The sequence below is a fragment of the Anolis carolinensis genome, unplaced genomic scaffold (genome assembly GCF_035594765.1).
Source record: "Anolis carolinensis isolate JA03-04 unplaced genomic scaffold, rAnoCar3.1.pri scaffold_13, whole genome shotgun sequence".
NCBI classification, from domain to species: domain Eukaryota; kingdom Metazoa; phylum Chordata; class Lepidosauria; order Squamata; family Dactyloidae; genus Anolis; species Anolis carolinensis.
The window spans coordinates 218152-238426 of record NW_026943824.1 but is presented as its reverse complement, the minus strand read 5'-3'; the positions used below and the strand labels follow the sequence as shown (position 1 = coordinate 238426).

Sequence of the window (20275 nt, the reverse complement as noted above, 5' to 3'; positions counted from 1 at the left end):
TGCCACAGATGCAGGTGAAACGTGACCCTTCCCTTGCATAGTTCAATCTTTCTGTTGCCAATGTCAAAGGAAAGGCGTTTCAGCCTCCTGGAATGGGGAACTCCACCTGCAAGGCTGGGAAACCCCCTGTGATGATGTCATAAGGAAGGGGGCGGGGCCACCAGGGGAATCCCAGTATCCTACCCCCCTGGAAGGGTCAGAGCATGGGAGTTGTAGTTTTAGTGAGGCACTTTGCAAAACTACAACTCCCATGATTTCATGGCGTTGGGCCACAGCCGTGAGCGCAGTATCAAACTGCATTCATTCTGCAGTGTAGGCGCATAACCATACTAATAATAATGAGGAGGAGGATGCATTTATGATTATTATGATTATGATGATGATTAGAATCGTATTTAGAGGTCCTTTCCAAATGCAAGTTGAAGCCCACTCCTGCATTGCATTTTAAAATGCACAACTCAAGCAAGGGAAGAGAAGGCCTGCGTTGCTTCATAACTTCCATTCCAGTCTCTGTTTTTGCATTTTCTGAATGTCCAGTTCCTGCAAAACGGGGAATTTCTGATCTGCTGGAATCTTTTTTCCCCCTTCCCTTTGTTGTTTGTCATCCTCCTGCTGTCTCACGCAAGTCGTGTGCTATTTATAACTTTCCTTCTCCCAGTGTGTGTGTGATGTTGCATGCGCACTTGTGTGTTTGTGGCAGCCAGGGAGAGGTGTAAGTGCAGGGGAAAGGTTGGAAACGCAACCTGAAACCAATGCAGAGAGAACAGAAAAAAAGGTGGAATTTCCAGCAGAGCTTGTCCGGTTAGGAGCCGGTCGCCAAATGTGCATATTTGCATGCATGCTCCCGGCTTGGAGGTGCGCACAGGTCACGACGGGGAAGGCCAAGATGTACTCTGCAAGCTGAGGTCATCACCCGTCCTAGCATGCATCTGCACTGTGGAATTAATGCAGTTTTACTCCACTTTGGCTCGATGGTATGAAATCACAGGTCTTGCAAAGCCTTTTCTGCCCAAGAGTGCTGATGCCTCACCCAAGTCTACTGTATATACTCAAGTATAAGACTAGTTTTTCAGCCTTGTTTTAGGACTGGAAAAAAAACCTCCTCGGCTTATACTCAGGTGAGGGTCCTGGTGGGCTTATATTCAGGCCGGCTTATACTCAAGTATATATGGTATATTTATTGTTTTTCTCTAGTATAGTAGAGTCTCACTTATCCAACATAAACGGGCCGGCAGAATGTTGGATAAGTGAATATGTTGGATAATAAGGAGAGATTAAGAAAAAGCCTATTAAACATCAAAATAGGTTATGATTTTACAAATTAAGCACCAAAACATCATGTTATACAACAAATTTGACTGAAAAAGTAGTTCATTACACATTAATGCTATGTAGTAATTACTGTATTTACGAATTTAGCATGAAAATATCACGATATATTAAAACTTTGACTACAAAAATGCGTTGGATAATCCAGAACGTTGGATAAGTGAGACTCTACTGTATTACTGGTATTGTTATTATTATTACATTTATTATTTTACTCTATTGTTGTTATATTTACATTTATTTCACTCTATTTTTATTATTATTATTAATACATTTATTATTTTACTCTATTATTACATTTATTGTTTTACTGCATTTATTATTAATTATTATTACATTTATTATTTCACTCTATTATTATTAAAAGGATACATAAGCACATTTACATTGAAGAAGATGAGAATAATGATTTAATCAGAGTTGAGCAATCATATCTTAAATTACAGTTTGATGTAAAGATTCAAAAACATTTAAACTACTGATGCCCCAATTAATGTAATTTTATTGGTATCTCGGCTTATACAGGAGTCAACGTTTTCCCAGTTTTTTGTGGTAAAATTAGGTGCCTCGGCTTATATTTGGGTCGGCATTATATACGGTAACACAGCATTATTATCCCATGGCAGTTAAAGTGGTGTCAAACTGCATTACTTCCGCAGTGTAGATGCCGCCCAATGGTAAAGTCTGTTGATAGACAACAGGGTTGTACACAGCCCTGTTATTCACATGTTTTCCATGAAAGAGCATTGCAAATGTATGATCCTTGACTTGCATTACGAACTGCAGCCATGAAGCTGCAAAGTCAATCAGTGAGGGTATCTGCATAGAGGTAGCAAGTGGAGTGTGTGTTTATACATACACACACACATACATACATATATATATACACACACACACACACACACACACACACACACACACACATACATACACACCCCTGTGGAATCTCTGAAGATACCAGCCACAGATGCAGGCAAAACGTCAGGAGAGAATGCTGCTGGAACACAGCCAGACAGCCTGAAAAACTGACAGCAACTCTTGTGGTTGATGCTTGAAATCTCAAAAACGCCCACTTTCCTCGTTTGCGCCGTCCTAAATCGGGCCGCCATCCAGCAGATCAGATGGCCCCTAATATATGCTAATCGATGCAAATTAGTTCCTCAAAATGGGCCTCGAGTCAAAGGGGGTGTTTTGGCCTCCTCTTTGCAAGCCTGCAACGCCCTGAGCTATGAAAAGATTTATAGGGCAAGTTGCGAGACAAACCAGCTTTGCTTATGGCCACCGCAGAGTGCCCTCTCCTCCGTCGGCAGCAAAACCGTGCCAGTTACTATGCATTTTTTGCAGCTCAAATGTATACGTGCTCTGTGACCACCTTGCAGCTGTAACTGGGGAAAGGATTTCCTATCCGCCGCCCATCCAGAAACATTTCTGTATATTTAGTTCTGCAAAATCCTGGTCAGTTGCACAACCAATGAATGAGATACTATCCAAAGGTGCCATTGGCCACAGATGCAGGCGAAATGTCAGGAGAGGATGCTACCAGAGCATGGCCATACAGCGTGATAAAACCCACAGCAACCCACAAAACTTCTTTCTTTCGCCTTTATACCGCACTTAATTGTCCATTCAACTGTGAAATTTCCTTTCCCCATTTCGTAACACTCTGCATTTCGCCTGGGATCTACGAATTAGTCTCCTGTTTTTAACACTGTATCCTGCTTGTTGATTTTAATGATTGTTTTTATTGATGTTGATGTTTTTTACTGGGATAATTGTTTTATTGCTTTGTTACTGTTATTTGTTTGTTTTATCGGGCCAGGCCCCATGTAAGCCGCCCCGAGTCCCTTCGGGGAGATGGGGCGGGGTATAAAAATAAAGTTATTATTATTATTATTATGTATTTGTTCTGCTGCTTTAGTGTTTTCCTGGAAGAGTGCACAACTTGGCATGGGGGGGGGGGGCTGCACGGCTTCAAGGCCTGGCCGCTTCCTGCCTGTGGGAATCCTTTGTTAGGAGGTATTAGCTGGCCCTGATTGTTTCCTGTCTGGGATTCATTCCCCTGTTTTCAGAGTGTTGTGGATTTCAATGGCTTTTACCGATTGACTCTGCAGCTGCAGGGCTACTCGATGGTATTGGTGGTTGTTTGATATTATTATTGTTGTATTAACTCTTGTGTTATTACCTTATTGTGTTTTCACTTGTGCATATTGTGCAAATGTATTTATGTAGTTACTTCTGTGAACTTTGCCCCATGTGAGCTGCCCCGAGTCCCCGCGGGGAAATGGTGGCGGGCGGGGTATAAATAAAGTTTTATTATTTATTTATTTGCGACATTTATATCCCGCCCTTCTCACCCCGAAGTGGACTCAGGGCGGTTTACAAGTATATGTACAACCTCTCCATTTTATTGCATGTTTTTATTAGTTCTTGTCATTTGTTTTTATTGGCCAATGTTTAAATTTTTATAATTGTGCATGTCGCTTGTCTATTGTTGTGTTTTATATTGTGATTGTTTTTATTCAGGCTTGGCCCCATGTAAGCCGCCCTGAGTCCCCTTTGGGGAGATAGAGGCGGGGTATAAAAATAAAGTTATTATTTTATATATATATATATATATATATATATATATATATATATATACACACACACACACACACACACACACACACACACACACACATACACACACACACAATATATTATATTATACGACTATATTGCAATATTATTACAGTAGAGTCTCACTTATCCAAGCCTCGCTTATCCAAGCTTCTGGATTATCCAAGCCATTTTTGTAGTCAATGTAGTCAATGTTTTCAATACATCGTGATATTTTGGTGCTAGATTCGTATGTACAGTAATTACAACATAACATTAGTGCATATTGAACTACTTTTTCTGTCAAATTTGTTGTATAACATGATGTTTTGGTGCATAATTGGTAAAATCATAACCTAATTTGATGTTTAATAGGCTTTTCCTTAATCCCTCCTTATTATCCAAGATATTCGCTTATCCAAGCTTCTGCCGGCCCGTTTAGCTTGGATAAGTGAGACTCTACTGTAGTAATATTGCATGTAATATAAATACACAATTATAATAGTGAATTATAATTATTATTACATTGTATTATTATTTTATTATTATTACTATTCAAGCTTGCAACATTCACACTTGCTTCAAACAGGCAAGGCTTCTTTCTTCTCCCACCCTGGACCTCATTCCACCGATAGTTATACACCCCACTTGCCTCATTTCCAACAGAACCTCTGAAGATGCCGTTAGCCACAGATGCAGGCGAAACGTCAGGAGAGAATGCTGCTGGAACAGGGCCATATAGCTCAGCCCAGTTCTAGGAATGCCAGCCATTGCCAGTTAGAGCCAGTCCCAGGGAACTCGGTGACCTGACCGGGGATAACCCTTGCTTGCCGTGGCTTTGTTTTGCATGAAAGGCTTGTGCAAAGTGGCAACAAAGCACCTCTGTGGCCGTTTGGCTCCCGTGGTTTGGAGACCCCGGAAATGGGAGTGGGAGAAGCCCACTTGGGCAAAATCTGTGTTGATCTTTGCTGCATGGATGGTTTTGAATGTTTGGAAGGTATCATTAGTCTTTATTACTATTTTCCTGTTCCCAAGGAGATCTCTAAGGCATTTACGCCACTAAATATATGCATTTGCTCCTTACCATTGTGGACTATAACTCCCAAGCAGATCTGTGACTTATTGATCTTTTGACACCTCCTTTTATTCCCTTATAGATTCTAAAGGATCCTTGGAAAAGCGCAAAGTAGGTAAGGGATCCACTATGATTTTATTATTTCTAAATGCTGCATCCTCTCCCTTCTTGGTCCATCTCATGGATTTTAACCGTGTGTGTGTTTTCAATACTGTTTATATTTAATTCTGTTTGCAGGGTTGCACATTTGTAGATATATTTTCAATTGCATGCAAATACAGTAGAGTCTCACTTATCCAACATAAATGGGCCAGCAGAACATTGGATAAGTGAATATGTTGGATAATAAGGAGAGATTAAGGAGAAGCCTATTAAACATCAAATTAGGCTATGATTTTACAAATTAAGCACCAAACATCATGTTAGACAACAAATTTGACAGAAAAAGTAGTTCAATACACAGTAATGCTATGTAGTAATTACTGTATTTACTAATTTAGCACCAAAATATCAAGATGTTTTGAAAACATTGACTACAAAAATGCGTTGGATAATCCAGAATGTTGGATAAGTGAGACTCTACTGTACTTTTATGTTTAAGCTGCTTTGGGTCTCCTTTGGGAGAGATAAAGCGGGGTATAAATAAATATAGTAATCCAAATAATAAATATAGCAGTCATAATAATAATAATCTACACTGAAGGATTCCATAGCATTGAGCCACGTGTTTTAAAGTCCAAGACACCTGGACACCTGGAGGGAGGGCCAAAGTTGACTCCTGCCCGCTGTAAACTTTGTATTGATTTGATATTGATGTAGATAAAGGTAGTTATCTCCTTGGAAGCTTTTGAACAAAGGCTGGATGGCCATCTGTCAGGAGTGCTTTGATTGCGTTTTTCGTGCATTTGGCCCCTGGGGTCTCTCCCAACTCGGATACGATTCTATGACACTATGATTATTAATTATATTATTATTAATAATGATTATTTTTCCTCCCCTTCCAGGGCCCAAGAAGAAAAGGCCGCCCATTTTGCAAATGCCACCCGCCAATAAGCAGTCGTCTGTCCCTCCGACGTAAGATTGACTTCTTTGATCTCTTGCAAAGTTCCTTCGGCCACTAAATGTATTGGCATCTAGATGTGCAAAAGATGTGCTGTTCTTTTCCCTATTGCTTAATTTTTTAATTGGTGCACGATTAGCTTCTGCAAGGGAATTTGGTCTGCACTTTGCTATTTGTTTTCCTCGATCCCTGTGCAAAGATAATAATAATAATAATAATAATAATAATAATAATAATAATAATAATAATAATCTTTATTCTTATACCCCGCCTCCATCTCCCTGAAGGGACTTTGGGCAGCTCACGTGGGGCAAGAGCCCAGTCAAATACAATAAGAAACATAAAACATCAAATAACAAAGCCGAATCCTGGACGAAATCTTGAAGGGTTGCGCCAATTTTTGCTTTGTTTCCTTTGCAGGCCTCCCAGGAACTTGGATTCCCGGACTTTTATTACCGTTGGTGAGAAAGTATGTTGCTGTTATTTGTTTTCTCGGTTGCTATAGGATCTATAGTATCAATTTAAACCACGTTTCTCTAATATATATATATATATATATATATATATATATATATATATAAAAGCTGTGCCCGGCCACGCGTTGCTGTGGCGTTGTCTGGTGGTGTTGGTGAGAACTTGTTGAGATAGTGGTGGTATTGGATGTCTGTTGTATGGTTGTCTTTATGTTGAGTATGCATTTGCTTGTTTGTGAACTGGGAAAGTGGTGAGGGTAGAGGGGGTCTATGTCCCTGTGTAGTATTGTATAGTATTTATACGTTGTCCATGTGTTGTGAATGCTTGGATTGTGTCCTGCTGCATAGTAGAAAGGTTTGGGCTGGATGGCCCTTAGGGGTCACTCCAAACTCTTGTGCCTGTCCCCTGGGCTGAGTAGGTTGCTAGGAGACCAAGGAGCCTTGTAACTGGCAGCAATTGGATAAAAACAATTATTCCTCTACCTCTAATTAGGTCTTTATTTTTCTTTGCTTTTTGTTGTATCAACCTAGAGCCGTGGATGATGGGTTGTGTTGTCAGATTTCGAGGTTGGGGGGCCTGTAGTTTTGTTGTTTTGTCCGCTGCCCTGATGCCATCACTCTTTTATATATATAGATCTAGGCACACGTATACATGTATACATACACACAGTACATATAGATGTACAGGTATACATACACACACATATGTATCTGTGTGTGTATTATATATATATAGTAGTGTATCATATATTGTGTATATCCCATTAGCCATGTTGGCTGGGGCATTCTGGGAGTTATAGTCCCCAAAGTCCGATTCCCTAGCTTTGCCGTCCCCTCCTCTTCCCTCTTTTCCCCAAGATCTCTTGTTACTCTTCTGTGATCTTTCCATGGGTCTCGTAGTGACCGGGCACGGAAAGGGCGCTTGCAAATCGTGTCCAGAAATAGCCGTCCCTTCTTGGGTTCTCTTGTTACTCGCTGTCCCTTGAGCTTCCCGTTTGCAAGGGATAAGAATAGAGGCCTTCGTTTTGCAAGCGGCAGAGCCCATTAGTCCACTTGTCCGTCTATATATATATATATTAGCTGTGCCCGGCCACGCGTTGCTGTGGCCTTGTCTGGTGGTGTTGGTGAGAAATTGTTGAGGTAGTGGTGGTATTGAATGTCTGTTGTATGGTTGTCTTTATGTTTAGTATGCACACTGAAGTGGATTATATGGCAGTGTGGAGTCAAGATAATCCAGTTCAAAGCAGATAATATAAGATTCTAAATGGGTTATATAGCTGTGTGGAAGGGCCTTGAGTCTACACTGCCATATAATCCAGTTAAAATCTGATAATCTGTGGAAGAGGCCTAAGTGAGGCCTAACTGTGCCTGTCCCCTGGGCTGAGTGGGTTGCTAGGAGACCAAGTGGGTGGAGCTTAGCCTTCAAACTGGCAGCAATTGGATAAAAACTACTATTCCTCTCCCTCTAATTAGGACTTTATTTTTCTTTTCTTTTTGTTGTATCAACCTAGAGCCGTGAATGTTGTTTTCTTTTTGTTGTATCAACCTAGAGCCGTGAATGTTGTAGTTTTGTTGTTTTGTCCGCTGCCCTGATGCCATCACTCTTTTATATATATAGATTAGCTTTGCCCGACCATGCGTTGCTGTGGTTTATGGGAATCCTTTATTGGCCAGGTGGAATAGCAGTGAATAGTCTTGCAGTCTCAAAGCCTGGCCATTTTCTGGAGTAGCTGGGGCTTTTTGTTGTATGAATGTACAGGCATGGATGAGGGGTTGTGCTGCCAAGTTTAGTGTTTCTGGGATGTGTAGTTTTGTTGTTTTGTCCTAGGCCGAAATTTCATTACTCTTTGATATATATACAGTAGAGTCTCACTTATCCAACATAAACGGGCCGGCAGAATGTTGGATAAGCAAATATGTTGGATAATAAGGAGGGATTAAGGAAAAGCCTATTAAACATCAAATTAGGTTATGATTTTACAAATGAAGCACCAAAGCATCATGTTAGACAACAAATTTGGCAGAAAAAGTAGTTCAATACGCAGTAATGCTATGTAGTAATTAGTGTATTTATGAATTTAGCACCAAAATATCACGATATATTGAAAACATTGACTACAAAAATGCGTTGGATAATCCAGAATGTTGGATAAGAGAGTGTTGGATAAGTGAGACTTTACTGTATATCGATGTGTGCAGGAAAAGCACAAAGTATCCCCGACAGATGACCATTCGGATGTTTCTTTGCTCGGTATTTCATGTTGTTCTCTGTGTCTCCTAACCCAACAGAACTTCGAAGTGGAGGCTGATGACTTGGTGAGCATTGCCGAGCTAGGAAGAGGGGCCTACGGTGTGGTGGAGAAAGTCCATCACGCGCAGAGCGACACCACCATGGCTGTGAAGGTAGGCGCGTCCTGTAACGCAACTGAACTTTAGGAAGAACTTCCTGGCTCTAAGAGCTGTTCAACAGTGGAACTCTCTGCCTCAGCGTCTGGGGGAAACACCTCCCTTGGAGGCTTTTAAACAGAGGGTGGATGGCCATCTGTCAGGAGTGCTTTGATTGCGTTTTCCATGCATGGAAGAAGGGGATTGTGATTCGAAGAAGAATAAATATTTGCAAGGGTTTGTTCGGTGTTTAGGAAAGTCTGGAGAGGTCTGGAGAGCTGTAATGGTTCTGTTTTTCGTTCCTCCAGAGGATCCGGGCGACCGTGAACACTCAGGAGCAGAAGCGGCTGCTCATGGACCTGGACATTTCCATGCGCACGGTGGACTGCTTCTATACCGTCACTTTCTACGGAGCCCTTTTCAGAGAGGTAGGAAGAGGAGAGCCAGCGTGTGGATGATGATGATTATTATTTATTTGCAGTATTTATATTCCGCCCTTCTTTCTCACCCCGAAGGGGACTTAGGGCGGATCACATTATGTACATATAGGGCAAACATTCAATGCCCATAAACACATAGAACTGAGACAGACGACAGACACACAGACAGATGCAGAGGCAATTTAACCTTCTCCTGAGGGGATGTTCGATTCTGGCCACAAGGGGGAGCAGCTGCTTCATCATCCACTCTGACGGCATTTCCTCATTCCAATGTTGTAAATTAGTTAAACTTGCCTCCCCACTTTTAAAAGTGGTACCTTATTTCCTACTTGATAGATGCAACTATCTTTCGGGTTGCTAGGTCAGCAACGAGCAGGGGCTATATTTTATTTTTAATTGACGGGTGCTCACCCCGCCACGGGCTGGCCTCAAACTCATGACCTCATGGTCAGAGTGATTTATTGCAGCAGCTGTTTACCAGCCTGCGCCACAGCCCGGCCCCCGATGATGGGCTGTGTTCTGAAGCCTTACGGTTAAGACATCATGTCTTTCTCTGTTCTTGCCCTTGTTCTCAGGGCGACGTCTGGATCTGCATGGAGCTAATGGACACGTCCCTGGATAAGTTTTACAAGAGAGTCTTGGAAAAGAAGAAAACCATCCCTGAAGACATCCTGGGGAAAATAGCCGTGTCTGTGAGTTTCCCCTTTTCTCTTTGGCTGCATTCAGGCCGTGCGGAAGAATCGTAGTTTAGCTTTACAGAAATATATTGACACTTGTCTATCTATGCACTTTATTAAAGCTTTGGATATTGTGTTTTATATGCCCGGCCCCTTTTATCTCCAGTAGTTGATGCTGTATTATTACTCATTTGTTCTGATTTTATGTGTTTTATTGTATTTTGATAATGTTTAAATTGTTTATTTTATTTGATTTATGTTATTACTGTTTTGTTTTGATATTCATTGTAATTGTTTTATTCTGTTTTGTTTTGGGCATCGCCCCATGTTAGCTGCCCCAAGTCCCTTTCGGGAGATGGTGGCGGGATAGAAAAAGAAAGTGTTGTTATTGTTGTTGTTGTTATTATTATTATTATATTGGGTTGCACTTGGTCTGGTGCGCTTCCCAGCCAGTGTTAAGAATGAATATGAATCTCATGTCTTACGTTTCATCTCTGCTTTGTGTATTTTCATACATATTTTATAGAAATACGTTATTATTAGGTATCTTTTATAGAAATACGTATATTTACAGAATTTTTTACAACGTTTATGTGTTTTAATTATCTTGCTTATATTTAATTATCTTGTTTATATTTAATTCTGCTCTAATGTTTGCATATTTTTAATATTTTAAATTGTATGCTGGTGCTTTTATGTTTAGCCGCTTTTGAGTCTCCTTTCGGATGATGCATGCAGATCCCAGTAGGGTGGCCTTTTGCAGTTATTATTATTATTATTATTATTATTATTATTATTATTATATTGTATAACACAGCAAACAAGATAGATATGCTGGATTTCGTATCACAAAATCACAAGTCGAACACTTCCCAAGTGTCTAGGACTGTGTGACGTATCACAGTCTTTGTAGAGACAAAATATCTCTCCTTTCCGCAGCGCAATTTTAATTTCGTATTTATATTCTGCATTTATCCCTGATGCACAAAACTGATGGATTTCCACCTCTTTTTCTCTCCAGATTGTGCGAGCACTTGAGCATTTGCACAGTAAGCTATCTGTGATTCACAGAGGTAAGTGCCATATGTTATTGTTGTTGTTATTATCATTATGCTTATTTATATCCTACTTTATCTCTCCCAGAGGAGACTCAAAGCGACTGAACATAAAAACATCAGCGTACAATTTAAAATATGCAAATATACAAGCATTAAAACGGGATGAAGCATAAACAGTATTTTTAAAAATTCCCAGTTCAAAACCATTGAAGCATATTCAATATAATTTCAAAATACACAAGTATTAAAATATAATTAAATAGTGTTAGGATTAAAAACAATTCAGTTTAAAACTATAAAAAAAACTACATAAGATAATATCGAATGCCTTGCACACTTGGTTAGAGGTGCAGAAGAAAGCGCAGCCCATAGCTTAGTAAGTACTTGCCTTGTGCAAAGAAAGTCACAAATCCAGTCCTTGGGAAATGGCCAAAAAACCGTTCTTGTACGTTTCTCTTTCCTCTGACAGATGTCAAGCCCTCCAACGTCCTGCTCAATAAACAAGGGCACGTCAAAATGTGTGATTTTGGGATCAGTGGCTACTTGGTGGATTCGGTCGCAAAGACGATGGACGCAGGCTGCAAACCTTACATGGCCGTGAGTTTCCAGGCAACTTGCCGTTTCTCTGCGTGTTGCTGCCGCACATTTTCAACATGCATCCTTTTGCAACACGGTCGTTTGGTTTTACTAGTGAAGTGGAGATTATACCAAACCTATATACACACACACACACAAGCGAGCTGCTCCTGAACCTTTTCTATTTCTTTCCTCCTTTTTGTTTGCAGCCCGAAAGGATAAACCCCGAACTGAACCAAAGGGGATATAATGTGAAATCAGATGTCTGGAGCCTTGGCATCACCTTGGTAAGAAATGTGCTTTTGTGGAGAGCAAAGCTTGGTGGGAAAGGAAGGAGCGTTCCTTGGTGTCCCAAGATGTGGGTCGAAAAGGGACTGTATTTCACCGCATAATAGTCGCACCTTTTTGGACCTTCATCTCAAGATGTGGGTTGAAAAGGGACTGTATTTCACCGCATAATAGTCGCACCTTTTTGGACCTTCATCTCAAGATGTGGGTTGAAAAGGGACTGTATTTCACCGCATAATAGTCGCACCTTTTTGGACCTTCATCTCAAGATGTGGGTTGAAAAGGGACTGTATTTCACCGCATAATAGTCGCACCTTTTTGGACCTTCATCTCAAGATGTGGGTTGAAAAGGGACTGTATTTCACCGCATAATAGTCGCACCTTTTTGGACCTTCATCTCAAGATGTGGGTTGAAAAGGGACTGTATTTCACCGCATAATAGTCGCACCTTTTTGGACCTTCATCTCAAGATGTGGGTTGAAAAGGGACTGTATTTCACCGCATAATAGTCGCACCTTTTTGGACCTTCATCTCAAGATGTGGGTTGAAAAGGGACTGTATTTCACCACATAATAGTCGCACCTTTTTGGACCTTTGTCCCAAAATATGGGTGGGAAAAGGAACTATATTTCACCACATAATAGTTGCATCGTTTTGGACCTTCCGAAGATGTGGGTCAAAAAGGGACTGTATTTCACCGCATAATAGTCGCACCTTTTTGGACCTTCGTCCCAAGATGTGGATTGAAAAGGAACTATATTTCACCACATAATGGTCGCACCTTTTTGGACCTTTGTCCCAAGATATGGGTGGGAAAAGGAACTATATTTCACCACATAATAGTCGCACCTTTTTGGACCTTCGTCCCAAGATGTGGATTGAAAAGGAACTATATTTCACCACATAATGGTCGCACCTTTTTGGACCTTCGTCCCAAGATATGGGTGGGAAAGGGGACTCTATTTCACCGCATAATAGTCACACCTTTTTGGATCTTTGTCCTAAGATGTGGGTGGAAATGTGACTCTATTTCACCGCAAGGTAGGCTTTGCTTACGCGAGTTTTGCTCTGACCCCTCTTTAGATCGAGATGGCCATCCTCCACTTTCCCTACGAGTCTTGGGGAACCCCTTTCCAGCAGCTAAAGCAGGTGGTCGAAGAGCCCTCTCCGCAGCTCCCCGAAGACCGCTTCTCCAAGGACTTTGTGGACTTCACGGCCCAGTGGTAAGCCCCGTTCCCCATCTCCGTGCCCTGCAAACGCCTGGTCTCCTCCTGGCATTGATCATGCCTTTTTGGCTGCAAGGAACAAATATAAATAAACTTTATTTTGACCCCACCAACATCTATCTCCCAAAAGGGACTCTGGGGCGGCTTATTTATTTATTTATTTATTTACAGCATTTATATTCCGCCCTTCTCACCCTGAAGGGGACTCAGGGCAGATCACATTACACATATAGGCAAACATTCAATGCCTTTTAACATAGGACAAGGACAACAACATAGCTCCGAGCGGGCCTCGAACTTATGACCTCCTGGTCAGTGATTCATTACAGTTAATTGCACTGGCTTGCTCTCCTGTCTGCGCCACAGCCCCGGGCTAGAACAAAGAACATAGAACAAAGACAAACAAACATAGGCTCCGAGCGGGGCTCAAACTCATGACCTCCTGGTCAGAGTGATTCATTGCAGTTAATTGCACTGGCTTGCTCTCCCGCCTGCGGCACAGCCCGGGCTTACAAGCGCTCTTGATGTAACAGTACGTATGGTGCAATAGATGCAGATACATCAGTATCAGGCAGGGCAGAAGGGGAGAATGGACCAGCGTTGGGTCTGTGTTGGAATGCATGCCAACGAAAAACAAGGACTATCAAGGCTGTCAAGCAGAGCCTACAGAATAATGGGGCATCCCAACTTAACGTGTTTTCTTTTTCTCCAGCTTGAGGAAGAATCCTGCCGAACGAATGAGCTATGTGGAACTCATGGTGAGTCTCTTGTCCTTTTTGGCTGGGTCCCACCTGAACATGAGGAAACTGTTCAGCAGTGGAACTCTCTGCTACGGAGTGTGGTGGAGGCTCCTTCTTTGGAGGCTTTTAAGCAGAGGCAATTTTCCTGTTCCTTGGCAGAATGGGGTTGGACTGAATGGCCCACGGGGTCTCTTCCCGCTCTTCTAGCGCAGGGGTCCCCAAACTAAGGCCCGGGGTCCGGATGTGGCCCTCCAAGGTCATTTACCTGGCCCCCGCCCTCAGTTTTATAATAAAATATTTTTATATCATTTTAAATAATATAATATATTGTATATACATATAATATTGATAATAATATTATGTTATACAATATAATACTAAGAATAATACCATATAATAATATTAATTATATGTTATATATTACATATAATATTACAGTATAGTGGCATAGTTTAATATAGTAATATATAATGCTAATATTGTTCTATGCTAATAATATAATATATTGTATGTACATACAGCTGCTCTGAGTCCCCTTTCGGATGAGAAGGGCGGGATATAAATGTGGTAAATGAATAAATAAATAATTTTAGACTTAAGCTCGCCCAAAGTCTGAAATGACTTGAAGGCACACAACAATAACAATCCTAATTAACTTGACTATCTCATTGGCCAGAAGCAGGCCCACACTTCCCATTGAAATCCTGATAGGTTTGTGTTGGTTACAATTGTTTTCATTTTTAAATATTGTATTGTTCTTTCATTGTTGTTGTTGTTTTGCACTACAAATAAGACACGTGCAGTGTGCATAGGAATTTGTTTGGGTTTTTTTTTAAAATGATAATTCGGCCCCTCCACAGTCTGAAGGATTGTGGACCGGCCCTTTGCATTAAAAGTTTGAGGAGCCCTGTTCTAGCGCCTGTGAAATGGGTCTTTTCCGGCGTGCCTGACCTTCCTCCCCTTCTTCCCTCCGTCCGTCCCAGGCGCACCCGTTCTTCACCCTGCACGACACCAAAGAGACGGACATGGTCTCCTTCATCACAGAAATCCTCGCAGACGATTCTTAAGAGTCCCTTCCTTCCTTCCTCCCTCCGTCGGACAAAACCAGACCTGGCTCAGCGTCCACCCGGTTTCTCCCTGCGAACGGAGAACGGCGGGAGTCGGGACTTTCCTTCGCCATTCACAGTGGTTTGCACAAAACGGAATGAATGTCTCCATCGCGTCCTCCCTGAACCCAGTCATATTTCTCTAAGCGCATTCGTGCCGTCAACACCTTTCGACGGGAGAAGTCCGGCTCTCCAGCGTGCACCCATCCACCCACGGAGAGATCCGGATGCCTTCGTGCAGCATGATGCTCCCTCCGTCCCATCCCCGTGGAGTGACTTTTAACTCGGTTATGATTCTCCTTCTTTGACCCAAACGTTGTGCTCTTAGCCATGCTCAGGGATGTGCCGTCCAGACGCCCTGGTTAACCGGCCCGCCTGGCAAAACCCGGTCGGCGTTTCCTGCAGGAAATTACGCTGCAGTTTTAAAAGGGAAGAACTTCTGGACCCCAAAAGGACCAAGACAAGAAGGAGGAGGAGGAGGAGGAGGAGGAGCTGCGCTAGAACCCCTCTGCTCCTTCTCCGCTGTTTTCCTCCTTCCTTCCTTCCTTCCTTCCTTCCTTCCTTCCTTCCTTCCTTCCTTCCTTCCTTCCTTCCTTCCTTCGTTCTTTTCCATCCTTCCTTGGCTTGCCTTCCGCCTTCCTTCCCCTTCTTCCAATTTCCCCTTCTCCTATCCGCTCTGATTTTCTCTTCCTTCTGTTTCATCCGTCTCGTCCTATATTTTCTCTTCCCTTTCCCCTTCTTCTCCAACACCTTCTCCGTCTCCTCCTCCTCTTCTCCTCCCTTTCCTATCGTCTCCTTCTTCTCTATCTTCTCCTCCATTCCTCTTCTCCATCTCTTCCTCCTCTTTCCCTCCCTTTCCCTTCTTCTCCATCTCCTCCTCCTCTTCTCTTCCCTTCTTCTTCTTCTTCTTCTTCTTCTTCTTCTTCTTCTTCTTCTTCTTCTTCTTCATCATCTTCTCCTCCCTTTCCCTTCTCCTCCATCTCCTCTCTTCCCTTCTCCTTCTTCTCAGTCTTCTCCTTTACTTTCTTTTCCTTCCTTCTCCTCCTTCTCCTCCTCCTCCTCTCTTCCCTTCCCCTTCTTCCCCAACACCTTCTCCATCTCCTTCTCTTCTCCTCCCTTCCCTGTCTTCTCCTTCTTCTCTATCTTTTCCTTCCTTCTCCTCCTCCTTCTCCTCCTCCTCCTCTCTTCCCTTCCCCTTCTTCCCCAACACCTTCTCCATCTCCTTCTCTTCTCCTCCCTTCCCTGTCTTCTCCTTCTTCTCTATCTTTTCCTTCCTTCCCCTTCTTCTCCATCTCCTCTTCCTCCTTCTCTTCCCCTTCTTTTTCTCCGTCTCCTTCTCCTCCTCCTTTTCCTTTTTTCCTTCCAGGAGAAACCTTTCCTTCTCTCAGGCTTCTACCGAACAAGTCGCTTCTCTCCCGTCCTGGATTTATTTCCAAGAGCCACGTTTTGGTTCCTCCGTCCACTCGAAATAGGCAAATTGCGTCTCAGCTTTGCCCTTCTGGAGCCAGGCCTTTGAACGGCGGGTTCAGGGTGGATCCAGGTTTGAGCTTTCCACCTGAGAGAAGCCAGTGGATCGGAGTGGATCCCTCTCTTGTTTATCTCAACCCCTGCCCGACCTGAACAGGTCTCATTGGATGTCAAAGGGTTGTGGGATGCTAAGCCAATGCAACATAGCATTTCCTTCTCCTTTCCATGTGCCCTGGCAGTCTCCATCCCCATGAATGCACTTAAATATCTGCAGCCCTGGGTTTAGATGCAGCCCGTCCTGTTGACGCCTGCCTCTTGCAGATCCGTCCATTTGTGGCCGTGATCAAAATGCCACCCAGTGATCTTTTAAAGAAATCGGTAGTGTGCCATAATAATGAATTTGAACCACGTTCATGCACACATACATATTTTTTTGGGGTGGGAGATATTGGCTTTTTCCGTTGTACTTTTTAATCTGCTCCTATCAAATTGCCTCCATTGGATTCTTGCTTTGCTGCCTCCACCGTTGTGTCTTTACATTGAGAGCCATTCTCGAAGGTTAAGCTAGAACCCGGGTCAGTGTCAGTCTAGAACCTGGAAGGTATACTCTTGCATGGGAAATCCAAGTGCATTGCAAGTGGGAATGAAATTGGACGAGAGTCATTTCGCCCAGTGGCAACCAGTGCCATTTTGGGAAAGTGCAGAGGAAAATAGAGATTGCAAGGCAATCTGCAGGGAAATTGGAGATTGCATAATCTGCAAGGAAATTGGAGATTGCAAGGTAATCTGCAGGGAAATTGGAGATTGCAAGGTAATCTGCTGGGAAATTGGAGATTGCAAGGTAATCTGCAGGGAAATTGGAGATTGCAAGGTAATCTGCAGGGAAATTGGAGATTGCAAGGTAATCTGCAGGGAAATTGGAGATTGCAAGGTAATCTGCTGGGAAATTGGAGATTGCAAGGTAATCTGCAAATAAATTGGAGATTGCAAAGTAATCTGCAAATAAATTGGAGATTGCAAGGTCTGGGATGCGTTGGAAGGCTTTGTTTAGGGGTATTTTGATGTTGTTTCATGGGTTTGGAGGCATTTCTGCCTGAGCACGCCCCAAAGTGAAATTTTGTGTTGGGTTCAAGGGCCAAGAAAGAAGGATCCATCCCTTTCCCGGCTTTGAATCTTCACTCTCTTCTGCTCTGCGTTCTCCAGATAGGACTTTCTTACAATCCTCTCGTTTTCCCGCTCAATAATATTCTTCCTCTCAATCGACCCATCCTGGAAATCTAGGCTTATTTTAGATCTCGTTTTCCTTCTCGTTTTTTCTGGGTCTTTTGCACAATTCCCTGTTTTCCCAGGCGGATGGTGCCACGTTTCTTGTGACGCTTCTCCCTGAACGCCCTTCACCCTGTGGCCTCGAAATGTGCAGCGCTGGGCTGTGCACTTGTATAATAATAATAATAATAATAATAATAGTAGATATTTGGGGAAATCTCTTTTAGAATGGTGTGGTTGTGCCTTTCCGGATTTTTTCTTCTCTCTTTTCTTTTTTGGGATTTTTTAAAACCTTGCATGGTTATGGATTTTACAATGCTTTCCCCACTTTTACTCCCTCCTCTCCATGAAAACCCAACCGGTTTTGGAAGGGAAGCGGCTCTGTTTAGAGAAACCCGCCAGTGATGGTGGCTGCCTTTCACGGCAGTCGCAGGAGCTGAGTTTCGGGAACAGAGACCGCCTTCTGCAAACTGGGATTTGCCATTATCTGGAGGGGGAGAAAAGTAACTTCCTTGGTGACATATGTAATGCAACGTCTGTATCCGCGGGAATGTGTTCTCAGACATTGCACAGATACAGAAATCTGGATACTAGCAAACTATTGAAATGAAGGACTTTGCACAAGGATATTATATAGCAAAGGCACGGGCGAATTTGGGCCCTCCGGGTGTTTTTGACTTCAACTCCCAGAATTCCTGACAGCCTCAGGCCCTCCCCGAAATTGCAGTCAGCCTGGGAAATCGCAAACAACCAACCGTGGGATTTCTGGGAGACGTAGCCCCGCAAAGGAGTAACTTTTCCAAGTTCTGCCATCCTCTTGGGGGGGGAGACTGCCAATGCTTTTTATGATTTTGCAAGACTTGTTTGTAAAAACAACTAACTTTGGTCATTTGGTTTTCAATAAAATGAGCCCAGACCCAGTTTTTTTCTCCCCATTGGTGGCCTTTCTTTCACAACGTCCAGTCGTCTGTGATGCATGTGCACAAAATATTTTGTAAGCTTTGAAAAGCATTCAAAAGGTTATTTTCTTTTGCTCACATTGAGACACAGCATTGGAGAGAGACTATATAGGAGTCGCGGTGGCGCACGCAATAGACTAAACCCTTGTGCTGGCTGAACTTCTGACTTGAAGGTTGGCAGTTCGAATCTGCCAGACGGGGTGAGAAAATATCACTTAATTTAAGACCAAGCCCCACGAAGAAGCCACGAGATCATGCCTCGCACACCTGGGTTTCAAGGATTTCTCACAAAGTCTCTCTGAATGCCCAGTTAATATATCCTTCACTCCCTCTGTCCAGAGACCTAATCTGATATCAAGGGAAAACTCCCCATCCGCTGAAGGCCGATTCCCAAGAGAAATGGACCTTTCGTTGATTTCCCTTTCCCCTGTTGCTTAGGAATTAACATTGGAACCCAAAATATCCTCCGTCGCGTCTTCAACTGCCTGCAATTCACCCCAATTACACACAGACTCCTCATTTGGGAACCCATCATCCCCCTCGTCCTCTGAGAAATCCCCGGCCTCTTGCTGAGCCTCAACAGAAAGAAGGTAGCTGCATTGGGCACGCAAAGGGGACGTGTTCCATTTTACCCAGCATTCACACACATATACATATATCCATCATCATGCATACACTGCCATCCCTTTTTCTCCATAGGCCAGATTGCTTTTTCTTGCCATTCTGCGAATACACCATCTCTCTCCGTCCTTTGGAGAAGATGGCAAGCGGACCAGACTCCGCCGTCTGCCCCAATTTTGGAATATTAAAGTGTCTCTTCTATTGCATATTTCTTGTAGATGTTCCTGGAAAACTCACAGTGCCACACGCCACATAACCACGAGATGGCAGCCTTGGCTCGCCTTTTCCGTGGCGGAACCAGAGCGGCAGGACTGAATATTTTGATTTTAATGACTTACTTTCCCATTGCTGTAGGAACTGTATATAGGATGATCCCGGTCCCCCTGGGATCTTGTCTATTGGTAGTTGAATCTTGCCCGATGGGTCAGTATTGAACTGGTCTTACTTTGTATGTATATGTTATGTCACCGTAATTATGTCGATGTTTTAATATGGTTGTGTTACCTGTTTTGTATTGGTAATTGAAGGTTTTACCTATGTTGGAAATCACCCTGAGTCCTGTCCCTTTGGGGAGATAGAGCGGTATATAAACAAAGTATTATTATTATTATTGTTATTGTTATTATTGATACAACATAGTGTGACACAGCAAACAATAATAATAATGATGATGATGATAATAATAATAATAATGCCAAAAGATCTCAGCCAGCATTTGGAAACAATAGACATTGACAAAATTACGATCTGTCAACTGCAAAAGGCCACCCTACTGGGATCTGTGCACATCATCCGAAAATACATCACACAGTCCTAAACGCTTGGGAAGTGTTTGACTTGTGATTTTGTGATACGAAATCCAGCATGTCTATCTTGTTTGCTGTGTCATACAATAAAATAATAATAATACGTTTATTTATACCCCGCCTCC

The 20275-nt window shown here is 42.7% G+C and overlaps 1 protein-coding gene across 3 annotated transcripts in view; it reads left to right on the top strand.

Moving 5' to 3' along the window:
- map2k3 (mitogen-activated protein kinase kinase 3) overlaps positions 1 to 18685 on the top strand; it is a 37730-nt gene extending 19045 nt beyond the window's left edge. For 2 of the 3 annotated variants that reach the window (XM_062964206.1, XM_008119373.3), the window contains exons 2-13: positions 5085 to 5117; positions 6007 to 6076; positions 6483 to 6531; positions 8825 to 8938; positions 9229 to 9348; positions 9936 to 10052; positions 11059 to 11110; positions 11565 to 11692; positions 11881 to 11958; positions 13043 to 13182; positions 13898 to 13943; positions 14909 to 18685. In XM_062964206.1, coding sequence (XP_062820276.1) covers positions 5085 to 5117; positions 6007 to 6076; positions 6483 to 6531; positions 8825 to 8938; positions 9229 to 9348; positions 9936 to 10052; positions 11059 to 11110; positions 11565 to 11692; positions 11881 to 11958; positions 13043 to 13182; positions 13898 to 13943; positions 14909 to 14992 — 1031 coding nt within the window. In that variant the 3' untranslated portion in view covers positions 14993 to 18685. Of the gene's footprint in view, positions 1 to 493; positions 975 to 5084; positions 5118 to 6006; positions 6077 to 6482; positions 6532 to 8824; positions 8939 to 9228; positions 9349 to 9935; positions 10053 to 11058; positions 11111 to 11564; positions 11693 to 11880; positions 11959 to 13042; positions 13183 to 13897; positions 13944 to 14908 lie in introns of those variants that run through there. The other variant, XM_062964207.1, reaches the window with a different exon arrangement.
- The last annotated feature ends 1590 nt before the right edge of the window (positions 18686 to 20275 follow it).